General features: G+C 42.7%; 1 protein-coding gene across 1 annotated transcript; it reads right to left on the bottom strand.

Annotated features, from left to right (window-relative positions):
* Positions 1-6,147: 6,147 nt before the first annotated feature.
* On the bottom strand, positions 6,148-14,481 carry LOC114901355. The gene is made up of 3 exons (XM_029233058.1): positions 14,340-14,481; positions 9,433-11,112; positions 6,148-6,306 (listed from the first exon to the last, which is right to left on the bottom strand). Coding segments are annotated over exons 1-3 (1,824 nt in total). The 3' UTR covers positions 6,148-6,304.
* Positions 14,482-14,687: the final 206 nt, after the last annotated feature.

The following is a 14,687-nucleotide window of genomic DNA, read 5'->3' as shown; positions in this document are numbered from 1 at the left end:
AAATGATGCTAAGGCTGTTGGTCTGGGGACCATACTTGGAGAACCACTGCTCTATATCTTTAACCTCTTACTGGAGCATTCCTGCTTTAACTGGAATCTGACCATATGCTGCAGCTTTTGTAAATTAACTACTGTCCATACTCCCTCACTGTGGTTTTATCTATCTACTCTTTCTGGCCTAGATTCTAAAGTCCATCACTTAAGCCTGTCATCTCCCTTGACCTGTGGTCCTTTTGGCCTTCTTTCTCAGAAGAACCTCGAGCCAGACTGCTAGAGAAAAATCACACAGCCATGCAGTTGGTACCCCCATAAAGTCACCTCCAAACTGAACTTACACCATAAACCTGACTAGTTGCACACTTTGGGTTGCTAGTCACCTGTTCAAATCTTCATCCCAAAACATCTCCCTTCAAGTTGAGCATTTTCAAGTCCTATCCAGGAAGGCATTACAAGCCCTCAGACCTTCCTGCACCAAGACGTCCCACCATCCATCATCATAGTTGTGGTAGGCAGAATTCTAAAATGGCCCCAGGATTTTCCCCTATTCTCCGGGAGTGTTAAGTATGATGAATTTTACTCTGATGATTAGATTATTTTACAAGCACAAGGAAAGGGAAATTATGTGGGTGTTCCTAACCAAATCATAAGAGCCCTTTAAAATTCCAGTGTTTTCTCTAACTGGTCACAGTATAGGGACTCAGATTTCAAGCCTGTGAGAGATTCCACGTGCCACTTCTGACTTTACAGACAGATACAGATGAAATCAGGATTACAAGGTGAGGAGTGCAGCAAACTAATTAGAGGCCCCTAATAGCCAGCAAGGAAATGGGGAACTCAGTCCCAGTGCCAAAAAAACTCAATATTGCCAACGCCAATGACCTTGGAGGCATAATCTTCACTAGAGCCTCAGGTGTGAGCCCAACCCTGCTGACATCTTGATTTTGGTCTTGTGAGATGCTGAGAACCGAGTTAAGCTTGCCCACACTTATGACCTACAGAATGTGAGATACTAAATGGTTGTTTTTTTAAGCCATTAATGTTTGTGGTAATTGTTATGCAACAACAGAAAACTAACAGCTCAGGTTTCTCTCTTCCTCCACCTGTGCTCTGGACCCCACCTGGCAGCCAGCAGTAGAGGTCAGTGATTAAAAGCACTGCCTCTGAATTCAGACCGCCTGGTTTTGAATCCCAGCTGCACCATTCGTGAACTCTCAGATTGGGCAAGGTGCGTGACCTCTCTATGCCTTCATTTCCTTGACTGATAACATTTACCCCATAGAATCAAGTGACTTGGTATTGTAAAGCATTTAGGACACATTTTGGCACATTTCAGTTGCTAAATGAATACTAGCTACTCCTGCTACTTCTTATGCTATCATCAACATCTCTTCCTGCTTTCTCGGGCATCTTCCTCCTTTCATTATCACATTTCCCATCTTCAGACTCTTTTTGACTGCTATGTTGCCCTCAGCATTTAAAAATTATTTTAAAATTATAGAATTAATACATGCTCATAAAAAGTTCCCCATTCAGGGCCATTATAAAAAGTGAGAGTCTACTTATAATGGTTTGATATAGCCTTCCAGATCTTTTAAAAAATGCATTACCAAACACATAGGCACAGGGTTATTTTATTAGTTGAAAAAACTGAAGAACACTATGAATATTGTTCTATGACTTGGTTTCACTTACTATACCTTGGCAAACTGCTTACCACAAGCTTTATTTTTTTTTAATTTTTATTTTATATTGGAGTATAGTTGATTGACAATGTTATGTTAGTTTCAGGTGTACAGCAAAATGATTCAATTATACATATACCTATTCTTTTTCAGGTTCTTTCCCCATTTAGGTTGTTACAGAATATTAAGTAGAGTCCCCCGTGCTATACAGTAGGTCCTTGTTGATTATCTATTTTATATGTAATCGTATGTATATGTTAATCCCAAACACCTAATTTACCCCTCCCCCCCACCTTTCCCCTTTGGTAACCATAAGGTTTTTTTTAAGTCTGTTTCTGCTTTGTAAATAAGTTCATTTGTATTTTTTTTTAGATTCCACATATAAGTGATATCATATGATATTTGTCTTTCTCTAACTTAGTATGATAATCTCTAGGTTCTTCCATGTTACTACAAATGGCATTATTTCATTCTTTTTAATGGCTGAGTAATAGTCCATTGTATATATGTACCACATTTCTTTATCCATTCATCTGTGGATGGATATTTAGGTTGCTTCCATGTCTTGGTTACTGTAAATAGTGCTGCAATGAAACATTGGGGTGCATGTATCTTTTGTAATTACAGTTTACTCCAGATATATGCCCAGGAGTGGGATTGCTGGATCATATGGTAGTCTTATTTTTAGTTTTTTAAGGAACCTCCATACTGTTCTCCATAGTGGCTGTACCAATTTACATTCCCACCAACAGTGTAGGAGGGTTTCCTTTTCTCCACACCCCCTCCAGTATTTGTTTGTAGACTTTTTTTTTTTAACATCTTTATTGGGGTATAATTGCTTTACAGTGGTGTGTTAGTTTCTGCTTTATAACAAAGTGAATCAGTTATACATATACATATGTTCCCATATCTCTTCCCTCTTGCATCTCCCTCCCTCCCTCCCTCCCTATCCCACCCCTCCAGGCTGTCACAAAGCACCGAGCCGATATCCCTGTGCCATGCGGCTGCTTCCCACTAGCTATCTACCTTACGTTTGTTAGTGTGTATATGTCCATGACTCTCTCTCGCCCTGTCACAGCTCACCCTTCCCCCTCCCCATATCCTCAAGTCCGTTCTCCAGTAGGTCTGTGTCTTTATTCCTGTCTTACCCCTAGGTTCTTCATGACATTTTTTCTTAAATTCCATATATATGTGTTAGCATATGGTACTTGTCTTTTTCTTTCTGACTTATTTACTTCACTCTGTATGACAGACTCTAGGTCTATCCACCTCATTACAAATAGCTCAATTTCGTTTCTTTTTATGGCTGAGTAATATTCCATTGTATATATGTGCCACATCTTCTTTATCCATTCATCCGATGATGGACACTTAGGTTGTTTCCACCTCCGGGCTATTGTAAATAGAGCAGCAATGAACATTTTGGTACATGACTCTCTTTGAATTTTGGTTTTCTCAGGTATATGCCCAGTAGTGGGATTGCTGGGTCATATGGTAGTTCTACTTGTAGTTTTTTAAGGGACCTCCACACTGTTCTCCATAGTGGCTGAACCAATTCACATTCCCATCAGCAGTGCAAGAGTGTTCCCTTTTCTCCGCACCCTCTCCAGCATTTACTGTTTCTAGATTTTTTGATGATGGCCTTTCTGACTGGTGTGAGATGATTTCTCATTGTAGTTTTGATTTGCATTTCTCTAATGATTAATGATGTTGAGCATTCTTTCATGTGTTTGTTGGCAGTCTGTATATCTTCTTTGGAGAAATGTCTATTCTGACTGGTGTGAGGTGATACCTCATTGTAGTTTTTTCATTTCTGCAATAATTAGTAACGTTGAGCATCTTTTCATGTGCTTTTTGGCTATCTGTGTGTCTTCTTTGGAGGAATGTCTATTTAGATCTTCAACCCATTTTTTGATTGGGCTGTTTTTTGATATTGAGCTGCATGAGCTGTCTGTATATACCATATATACCACAAGATTTTTTTTTTTTAGATGTTGGGGGTAGGAGTTTTTTTTTTTTTTTTTTTTTGCTGTGTTGGGTCCCCGTTTCCGTGCGAGGGCTTTCTTTAGTTGTGGCAAGCGGGGGCCACTCTTCATCGCGGTGCGTGGGCCTTTCACCGTCGCGGCTTCTCCTGTTGCAGAGCACAGGCTCTGGACGCGCAGGCTCAGCAGTTGTGGCCCACGGGCCCAGTTGCTCTGCGGCATGCGGGATCCTCCCAGACCAGGGCTCGAACCCGTGTCCCCTGCATTAGCAGGCAGACTCTCAACCACTGCACCACCAGGGAAGCCCCTATACCACAAGCTTTAAATGGCCACAGAATTCCTTGGTTTGAAGGTGTTATGACTCATTTAACCATTCCTCTATCACAATTCAGTTATTTCCTATTTCTCATTCTTCAATACTGTGATTTATAATATATATTTGATCACTCATATGACCAAAATATGTTTCTCAGATATACTTGGTCTTTCTCCAGTTTCTGGCCCACAGCTCCCAAAACCCTTGGAATGTCATGCGTGGCAAGAGCAATAGGAGCATCTTTTGTTATATTTGGTCTCTTGTCCTCAGTTCATGACAGAGCCTGAAAGGTGAAATTCGTGTCTTGTTATTCATAACAAACTCCTTTCCACCACAAGTAGGTTTATGTTCATAAGGTGACTTCTGAAAAGTACCTAAAGATGGGGGGAGGGGATGGTTGCCAGGAAAACTTAACTGAATAGAGTTGGAAATTTCAGTCCCACCCTCTGACTGGGGAAAGAGGAGAGGGACTGGAGGTTGAAACAGTCACCAATGGCCGATGATTTAATCAATCATGCCCATGTGATGGAGCCTCCATAAAAACCCAAGGGGGGGGTTCAGAGAGCTTCTGGGTTGGTGAACACATGGAGGTGCTGGGAGAGTGCTCCGCAAGCAGAGGGTGTAGAAGCTCTGTGCCCCTTTCCACCTACTTTGCTCTATGCATCTCTTCCATCAGGCCGTTCCTGAGTTACAGCCTTTTATAATAAATCAGTAATACAGCAAATTAATCGAACCCAAAAAGGGGCTTCCGAGACCTCCGATCTATAGCCAGTGTGTCAAAAGCACAGGTGAAACCTGGCTTTTGAGTAGACTCTGAAGCTGGGGGGTGCGGTGGCACAGCCCTTATACGATTGAGCTCTTACCACGTAGAATCTGATGCTATTTCCAGGCAGAGAGTGTCAGAATTGAGTTAAATCGTAAGAAACACTGCTGGTGTCAGGATCTGCAAAGGAAGCTTACCGTACCCTTCCTACCCAATCCTTCATTACCCCAACCGTTGCATTCCTATCTCCAGGATTCCTATCTTGAACTACCTCTGTAGTTCAGTTGTCTTCTGATGGGCTTAGAATGCTAGTGGAGACAGGGACCACAGTGCAAAATGGGTTAATCTTAAGTTAAAACTAAGCTATCCATTAAATACTATACACTAAATGGCAGTCTCTGTACAACTACTTAATGAGGATATTATTGATTATACAGCAAATCAGTATCAGCCACAAATGTACAGTATGGTCAGGAGACTGACAGCTACTGCATTTCATTTGTCACGTTATGAAAGTGGTAACAGTACACTGATGACACATGAGGGTCACCTTATCCAGCCATGGGTGGGGATACAGGCCAGAACCACTTTCCAGATGTTACTTAAAGCAGGTCTGAAGTAGGAGTTAGTCAGGCAGTCATAGACATTCTAATAAGACCAGCTTTGCAAACACTATCTTTTGCTTGTCTCTGCTCATTGCTATCACTTTTTACAATCTCATTACACCAGCTAGAAATACTGGGTTAGTATAGGGAGTTATAAGCACAGCAAGGATATGCTCATACAGCTTAGCTCAGAGGGAACATTGGCCGGTCCCATCCATGTATCACCATAATGACCAGACATTCCTGCTGGCACTCCCGTTGTCTCCCACACCTGGAAAACCATGAATTCTGCCATGCCACCTTCTTTCAAAAAACCTGTCTTCAACCACACAAACCTTTTGGGTACCTAGTCAGACCTAACCTGCACCATTTATTGGGAGATTTGTTCCACACATTGACCATCCAGGTCCTAGGGTCTGCGTATAAAGAAGTCTTACTTGCCTAAAGCTTCCTTTGTTTCTAGGAGTAGACACTAGATGCTAGTAAAGAACATGTGACAACCTACCCTTCCACATATCTATCAGGGACCGGCTATGTGCTTGGCCTGCGTTAATAAACAATGAGTCAGCATCCTCTCTATCCCCAGGATAGTTCCTCTTTATGGGGAATGCTTAAATCTTTTTATTCTGTCCTCAACTCCACCATCCTTTTCTCCTTATCCCAAAGTCCCTGGAGATGACAAGACAGAACTATTCATGAATGATCCAATTCTACTGGTGTCGTGAGTGTTGTGGCCACTTTGAGAGGGGAAGAAAATGCTTCAGAATCACACACTTTTGCAATTCAACTTACTTGCTGTTTTACAACTTTTAATTCCAAAGACTTTACAATGTCACATTTTCTTGTTTGTTGGTATAACTTTAGTAGTTCAAATCAAGAAAGAGATCACATGTTCTAATCCATCATGATGATGCAATATTTAGCTCTTCCTTGAAGCTGGAACTCAGCAATTTGTTTCCTATGAAATAACAATGTAATAATACAGTTGTGTAACAGATGTGATATAGAGAATCATTACCAATATCTTTAGTTTCCATTTTTAGGATAAAGCCAAAGGTCTTGACATTTCGCCTGAGCTTAGTTATCATTCTTCCCTTTATGACCACTGCAGGGCAGAAGTGACATTTAAAAGGCCATTAGGGACTTCCCTGGTGGTGCAGTGGTTAAGAATCCACCTGCCAATGCAGGGGACACGGGTTCCAGCCCTGGTCTGGGAAGATCCCACATGCTGCGGAGCAACTAAGCCTGTGCGCCACAACTACTGAGCCTGTGCTCTAGAGCCCGCAAGCCACAACTACAGAGCCCACGTGCCACAACTACTGAAGGCCGTGCGCCTAGAACCCATGCTCCGCAACAAGAGAAGCCACCGCAATGAGAAGCCCATGCACCGCCAACTACAGAAAGCCCACGCACGGCAACTAAGTCCCAGTGCAGACAAGAATAAATAATAAATAAATTTATTTAAAAAATAAAAATAAAAGGGCCATCAATCCACTGCTCCAGGACTAGGGGTTGAGGTGAGGCAGGGTTACCCAATGCCAACACTCAGTGTGAAGGGAAGCCTGTCAAGCTACTGGCTCCTAAAGGGAGATGCTAAGATTCCATTACCCAGCTCTAAACTAGTACACTAAGAGTGAAGCCACCAGGAAACTTACAAAATCCCATATAATCCACAATATATTACCATTAACAGCATTAGGAATTAAATGTGAAAACTAGGATAAAAATAATTCCACAGGGCTCAAGGATGTATTGTACAACATGGAATATAGCCAATATTTTGTAATAACTGTAAATGGAAAGTAACCTTTAAAATTCTATAAAAATAAATTATAAATTAAATAATAACAACTTCCACAGAATTGAAAAACTTTGGTTCCAGTCTTCTTGTAAGCTAGGGTCTTACAAGGTATGTCTGTTACCCAGTTAGAACACTGCCATTTGTCATCTACCATAAGCAGTGTTACCTTTGGAGGGCAGAACAGGCACCAAGTAGGAAACCCCAAACAAAATCCAAAAAGCAAATCATAAGACAAACTGGACATAGGATAGATACCAACCTCTAGAGCTGCTGGGTATTTCCTAAACTTTATAGCATCTGCCTCAAATCTCTGGTACTTTGTAAGGTACCTTGGTTTTAGCTCTCTCATAGTTACCTGAGGGAAGGGATTCATACATTAAACAATCCAAGTGGCTTCAAAACCAAAGGGAAAAAACAATTCAAAAACACATCGTTCAAGAAAATGACCTATTTTTCACAATACAATTCTATGCCATTCTATTGTTCCTGGCAGTAAAAAATACATTTGGCAAAAATAATAGACAATCTAGAGAAGAGAGCCTTCAGCATGAAAATTAAAATCTTGACTGTGTAATCTGCAGCAAACTGAAGTTCCCATTAACTTCTTCACAGGAAGACTCAGTGAGACGTTCTTTCAGACGTGGTCAAAGGAGAAAGTGCTGAAAACTACTAAGCTACAGTATTAAAGGGGGAGGGGTGGGGAGTAAATTTATAACCAAGATAGAAAAAGATTCATACACGCTCTGATGGGCAATGACATGACATGGGAATACAGAGGCAAATAAGACTGAGAAGACCAACGGTATTACGGCTGGTGTTTTAATTTAACTATTGATTTTACAGTGTTAGACGTTATAAACGAGGGCTCACATCTGGAATGCTCACGTGCATTCTGAAGTTTACAAAATGCTGCCATTTCTTATGCACGAGGGGTCCCTAAGCACAGTGGCCCAGATCATTTCTTGCCCTTTTGTAAGCAAGGACTAATTTATCAAAGCCAAAAAAACCCTGCTTATATTGTAAAGGCAACGTGTTTTTTACAAAATCCCCACCAAATCACTGAGCATGAATCAAAGTGACAACAGCCAAGAGTTTAAAATCTAACAATACCCTGACTTTTAAGTAGAAGTGGTAGGCTTAAATATTTCTTGAGTCTAATGGTTTTAGGACTAAGACTGGAACTTATTTAAACTTCTCTGGGGCTCTTATGCATCCCATTCTTCACTTACCTGTCTTGCTTCATTCTTTGCACCCCAGAGGTAATCATCTCCCAAAGCTCTCCTTTGGGCCCGCCCTCCCTCCCCACTCCTGTCAGCTGTGCCCCCGCCAGTCATAGGATGGTCCAAACTCAAGCTTCAACCAGGTGTGGGGAGGCTGCTAGTCCAGTCCCTCAATCTCACCAATTTATGCCCCTCCCACCATAACCCACACAGCAAAGCAAAACAACTTCTCTTCCCAAGTTAACTCTTTTCCATGGATGTTACCATTTTTTTGATGTACTCAAGTTCAAATTCCAGTTTTTTTTTGTTTTTTTTTTTTAAGATTGTGCTAGCCCTCTTACATGTTTGTCTATTTACTCCCATGTGAGTTAGGATCCTCACCACTTGGTTTTGTTGAATTACAATACTTTTTATTGAGTAAAACTAACTTTATGGCTTTCATCCATATAGGCACTCTCCACTCTAATTCCTACTATAAAATACTACCGGTTGAAGACAAAGCACATTTTTGTCTCATTTCTCTACTCAATCTGGATTAGCCCCTTATTGCCTACAGGATAAAAATCTACAAGTGAAGAGAAACACTACTACTTTACCCCATTCTCCTTGGCCTATTTCCCAATTCCTCACAAGTCTTCCCTCTGGCAGGATAGTCTCGAGAGAAATCCTGCCTGAGCTCATGCTACTGTCTCCATTCCCACTCCAAACTTCCTCTTTTGTCTCCAAGCCACAGCACCTAAAACTGTGTCGAAATTCTCTGCCTCCACATGGACTGCCCATTCTCAGCAATCCAGCTAGACTGATGTCCTATCTCAGCCCAACTCTCCTTACCACTATCACCCAGCTTTATGTCATCTTCTACTAGAGAACTTTGTTTCAAATTACACTGCAGTTTCCTAGAATGCAGGAATTCTAACTTGGGATTCCCTTCGCAAATCCTATGAATGTGAGCAGTACGGTTTAAGTGACAACATACTTTCAAAATGAAGAAGTGCTATTGATTCACCTGGTAGGAAACCACAACAGACAACCAAATAGTAATATGAACCCCCTAGTCACTTACATTCCAGTGGTTTGTGAGAGGCTCTCCTGGACTCCAGTCCCTCTGGCTTGGGCATAGTGTGTTTTCTTCGGAGGGTGACACCACTGTTTTCATAGCCATCCTGTCGTTTCAGCTGGTAAACCACAGGGACGACGTACTCATATTCACCACCAGCTTGTAATAACCTGTACTTATTTCTGGTGGGCCAGACCATAAGTTGGGGAGGGACAGAGCACTCAGGTGGCATCCTGATTATCCTTCCAGCCTTCAGATAAGACCTTCCTTTGGAAGATGTCAGAGGGCCCTGTGGACTCACTTCTTCAAGGAGGCATTCTGCCTCGTGCATTACATCTTCAGCTTCCAACTCAGAGTCTTCTGAATCCTCAGGAAGCACGATGGTCAAGGCAGCGCTTTTCTGCAGCAGATAGGCTGTCTTAACATTTGAGACGCTGCTCAGGTCTTTCAGCTTCCTGCCTTGCACAGTCTTTTTAGTCTTCGCACACCTTTTCAAGTTCTCTTTATGCACCTCCCCAATGTCATCATTCACCATCACTTCATCTTTGTCTGCACTTAATTTCCTACTTGTGACTGGCTTTCTCCATGACCCCTTGGTTTTGCAGTCTGGTGAGGTCCCTTCATCTCTGGAGGGCATTTGCTGGGGGGATTTCTCTACCTGTGCTTCATACCAATTCATGTCGCACTGGATGCCCTCTTCTACTTTGGTAAACTGGGCCGACCAGGTAGGGGAGGGAACGTGCCCCTCGCAGCCGTTGTTCTCTACCTCACCAACTTCATCCTGGTTCCTGCTCCCCACTGACAGCTGCTCTGCTCCCTTTCTCCCACTTCCTGGTGAAGACTCAGGGGAATTTTCAGACTGTACCTCATACCACCAACTCATATCACATTGGGTGGCCTGACCTACTTTGTTGAACTGGGCCAACCAGGTAGCGGATGGAACACCCCCCTCAGGGTAGCTATTGCTCTCTACCTCTTCCTCTCCACGCACATTCTCAGGGGAGCCATGGCTCCCACGACTGTTCTCTGGCCTACTTTCCCCTGCAGTAAGGAGCTCCTGAGATGCTGGATGTAGGCTCGGGTCTTTTACTGCTTCCATGCGGGCACAGGGTGGCCCTTCCTGATGCAGCTTGTTGACATCTCCAGGAGATGGGTACAGTTTTGAGTTCAGGCTATTCTGGATCTCATCCCTGCCAGGTGGAGGTGGTGGGTTTTGGGAAACAGCTGCATATCCCTTCTTTTCTTCACTCAAGTTCATGTGGTCTCTACCCTCACGAGGGTTATAGAGCACACCTCTACTTTCACAGGAACTCTGTGAAATCCCATTGTGCTGCGCCTCGTTGCCTGGCATGGCATAAGCTACATCATACAATGGCATAGTTTCTTTTGATGTAATTGTAGGGATACTGGTCACCCTTCCTACATCAGGGCTGTCGCCTTCTGAGTGCACGTCTCGTTTTTCATTCAAGTTTTCAGCCTGTTGAGGTTCAGTGTCTGTTTGTGTGTCCTTTGTTTTCATTTTTTCCCAATAGCCACCATATTGTCGGTATTGTGCCGTGTTATAAAACACAGGGACTATGGGTCGTCGGTTAAGAGAAGTGGGCAACGGGGATTGAGGGACGAGGAAACCAGGATACTCATTGAGCACCACAGGATATGAAAAATACAGACTTCCACTTGTGAAACCTAGAAAGAGAAAGGGATAGCCATTTTGTCTCCTGCAGCTGGTCACAACATTCAGCCAGTACACACCTCACCTGTACAGCCACAACTGTTCAGATCCACCACAGGACTACCACTTAGTCTTCTGTTATCAAAGCCAAGGTCTTAAAGTCCTCCCAAGTCCTTACATGAATAACTACTAACTTTCTTAACCCATCTCCCACACATCTCACAGGTCTGTAATCCATTTTGCTTCCAGAACAATCTTTCTGAACAATCTGTGATCCTCACTTCAGTTACAGTATTTGAATGGCTTATCATGGCCTGTCAGGATAATAAGGGACAATGACCTTAGGATGGCATAAAGCACCTCATTATCTAGTTTCTCACTGTATCATCTCATTACATCCATTAAAATGTAGGTGGTCCACCAAGGCTCTAGCCATAGGCACATTCCTCCACTAAGCCAACTTTGAAAACTTCTCTTTCGTTTTCTGGAACACCCTCCCTTCCCCTAATCATTTTTTTTTTAATCTTTAATGGAGTATAATTGCTTTACAATGTTGTGATAGTTTCTGCTGTACAACAAAGTGAATCAGCCATATGTATACATATATCCCCATATCCCCTCCCCCCAAAACATTTTTAAAAATGGAATCCTGCCATTTTCAACAACTGCTGGACCTTGAGGCATTTTGCCAAGAGAAATCAGTTGGACAGAGAAAGGCAGATGCTGTATGATTACTTTTATGTAAAATCTAGAAAAGACGGCATCACAGAAACAGTAGAACGGTGGTCGGCATGGTAGTTGCTAGAGGGTGGGGAAATGGGGAGATGTTGGCCAACGGCAAAAAGAAACCTCTAATTCCACTTATTATACAAAAGACGAAATGGAGGCAAAGAAAAGAGATACATTTACCCAAAAAAAGAACTAATTCAGCTATTTTAATTCCACAGCACAGTGTACTGCATGTCCAATTAATATTTAAAAGATGGTAGGCTTCATAATTCTGGATATTCTAGAAGCTTGGAAGTCACTCAGTCCTGCCAAAGTAAAAAGCTGAACAAGAACCAAGAATTCTCAGATCATTCACAGCAATGTAGTTACAGGGAAAACTGCTACCACAACACAGAGAGACATGTGAATGCATTCACAGCTTACAGGAGCACAAACTCAAAAAATCAAAACTCCATGGGAGGGACTTCCCTGGTGGAGAAGTAGTTAAGACTCCGCACTCCCGATGCAGGGGGGCCCAGGTTCCGTCCCTGGTCACGGAACTAGATCCCACATGCATGCCACAACTGAGTGTTCATATGCCACAACTAAGGAGCCCTCCTGCTGCAACTAAGACCCAGTGCAACCAAATAAATAAATATTAAAAAAAAAAAACCTCCATGGAAACTCAGTGGGGCACGGAAATCTGAGCTGTTATTGACAGACTGCAAGATCAGGTTGGATGGAGAAGTCTGAGTTCAAATCCGCAGAGGAACCCATTCATAAGGGGACCGCCCCACAGACTTTTTAAAGTTCTACATGCAGTAGTTCAACCAGTTTCTCACAGTAAATCTAGGAGAAAAATCCCCTGTCCGTCCTGCAGGGAGAAAGGAAAAGGAATCACTGTAACATACACCAAAAGCACTGTTCTTAACAAGGTTCATCTTCAAAAGAAACTATTTAACCAGAGCCTGACTGATGCAGGGGAATGAAATACTTTTATCCAGCCCACTCTAGCCACCCTTCCCAACCCAATGGAAGGGGGAAGGTGAAGCATGCGTATTTTGCTGTCCAAAGGCACAATCACACTAAAAGACTGAGACCTAATCATAGTCCTTTCACAAACAGGACTATGATCCCTTCCCCACCTCCACAAGGTAACATCCCATTACTAAAGGCCTATTCAGATCAGTTCCTTTTATCCAGTACAAAATGGCTGACAATCAAAAAGACATTATAAGGCATAAGAAAAAGCAAAAACTGTCTATAAAAAAAAACTCACTTTAAATATAAAAACAGGGATTACATGGAAATGGAAGGAGAAAGGTGTACCATGCTAATAACACTAATCAAAAGAAAGTGAGAGAAGCTGTATTTATTTCAGACAGATTTCAGAGCAAGGAAAGTGACCAGGGATATAAAATGGGGCATTACAAGAAAAAGTCAGTTCTTCATTGAGACATAACAATCCCTAATGTGTATTTCATTAACAGTGGATGAAACTATGTGAAGTAAAAGTCACAGAACTGCAAGAAAAATAGATGAATCCATTGTTGGAAACTTTAACACACCTATAGCAGAAATGGATAGATGCAGCCAGGTAAAAAAATCAGTAAGGACCACTGAACGCCACAGCACCATCAACCAACTGGACATAACTGACCTCTACAGATCCCCTCATCCAACGGAATATTTTTCTCACACTCACATAGAACATTCACCAAGATAGACCACATTGTGGGCCACAAAAAACACAAATTTAAAAGTATACTAATCATAACATGTCTGCTTAGACCACAACTGAATGAATGTAGGAAGCAAAACAGAAGACACAAATTCCTAATACCAGAAATGAAGGAGGGCCCATTACTACAGATCCCATGGACATTAAAAAGAAATGAATATTATGAACCATATTCCCACAATATTTATTACATAGATAAAAAGGACCAATTCCTTAAGAGACAATTTGCCAAAACTCACACAATTAGAAACTGACAATCTGAACGGACTTCTATCCATTAGGTCCAAGATGTCTACCTTCCAGATATTTTCAAGACTTGCTTGTCATCTTCCTCCAACATACTTTTCTGACATCACCATAATAGCTTTTAGAATCTTTTAGGCCATGTCGAAAAATTACAGGGACTAGGAGCACTAAGGCACCTCTGGCCTCACACGTGAGGGGACTTTGGTCGGATTACTCTGTGACCCTGGGCCAGTCACTGACTGCGAGCCTCAGTTCCCTCATCTGGGGAACAAGGACAGCAACAGTACCTAGCTCATGGGCTGCTGAGGTCAATGAGAGAACCTATTTCTAGCCTTCAGCAGAGTAACTGGCATATAGCTAGAATTCGAATGTTTCCTATTAACCTGAACAACAAACACTGCCCCATGCGCTGCTACAGTCTCTCTGGTGTGAGCACAGGGTGAGGAAAGGGAGGTAATGGACACAGGTGTTAGTAAGCTTCAGGCTTTGGCTCACAGGGAGGGTCCCTAGTCCCACTGAACCTCTTTGGGGATTCAGATTCCTTACCTGCCCCAGGAATGGAGAATGGATTATAGATAGCATTCTGGTACCAGGGACCCAGGTGAAGCTGCTGGGCCACGGGGTGCACATAAAAGAAAGGTCTGGAGTTACTGCCCTCAAAATTGTCGTTGTTTCCTGAAGAGTTCATTTCCCAGGCTGAAAAGCAGGTGTTTGTAGTTAGGGAAGGACAGCCGCACTCTACCCTGTAAAGTGCTGTAAAGGAAGAAAGTCGTCCTCGTCCCCCATCAGAACTGGGAGCCTGGGTGGAGGTCCCTTACCTTCTCTTCCCGCTTGCCTGGGATGGGGACACGCGGGGGCTGCCCTTGGTGCGTTTCGACCAGGGGAGCAGCACCC

The sequence above is a fragment of the Monodon monoceros genome, unplaced genomic scaffold, assembly GCF_005190385.1.
Source record: "Monodon monoceros isolate NGI ecotype Baffin Bay Population unplaced genomic scaffold, NGI_Narwhal_1 Super_Scaffold_2, whole genome shotgun sequence".
In the NCBI taxonomy this organism is placed as follows: domain Eukaryota; kingdom Metazoa; phylum Chordata; class Mammalia; order Artiodactyla; family Monodontidae; genus Monodon; species Monodon monoceros.
This window is presented reverse-complemented; position numbering and strand designations above follow the sequence as displayed.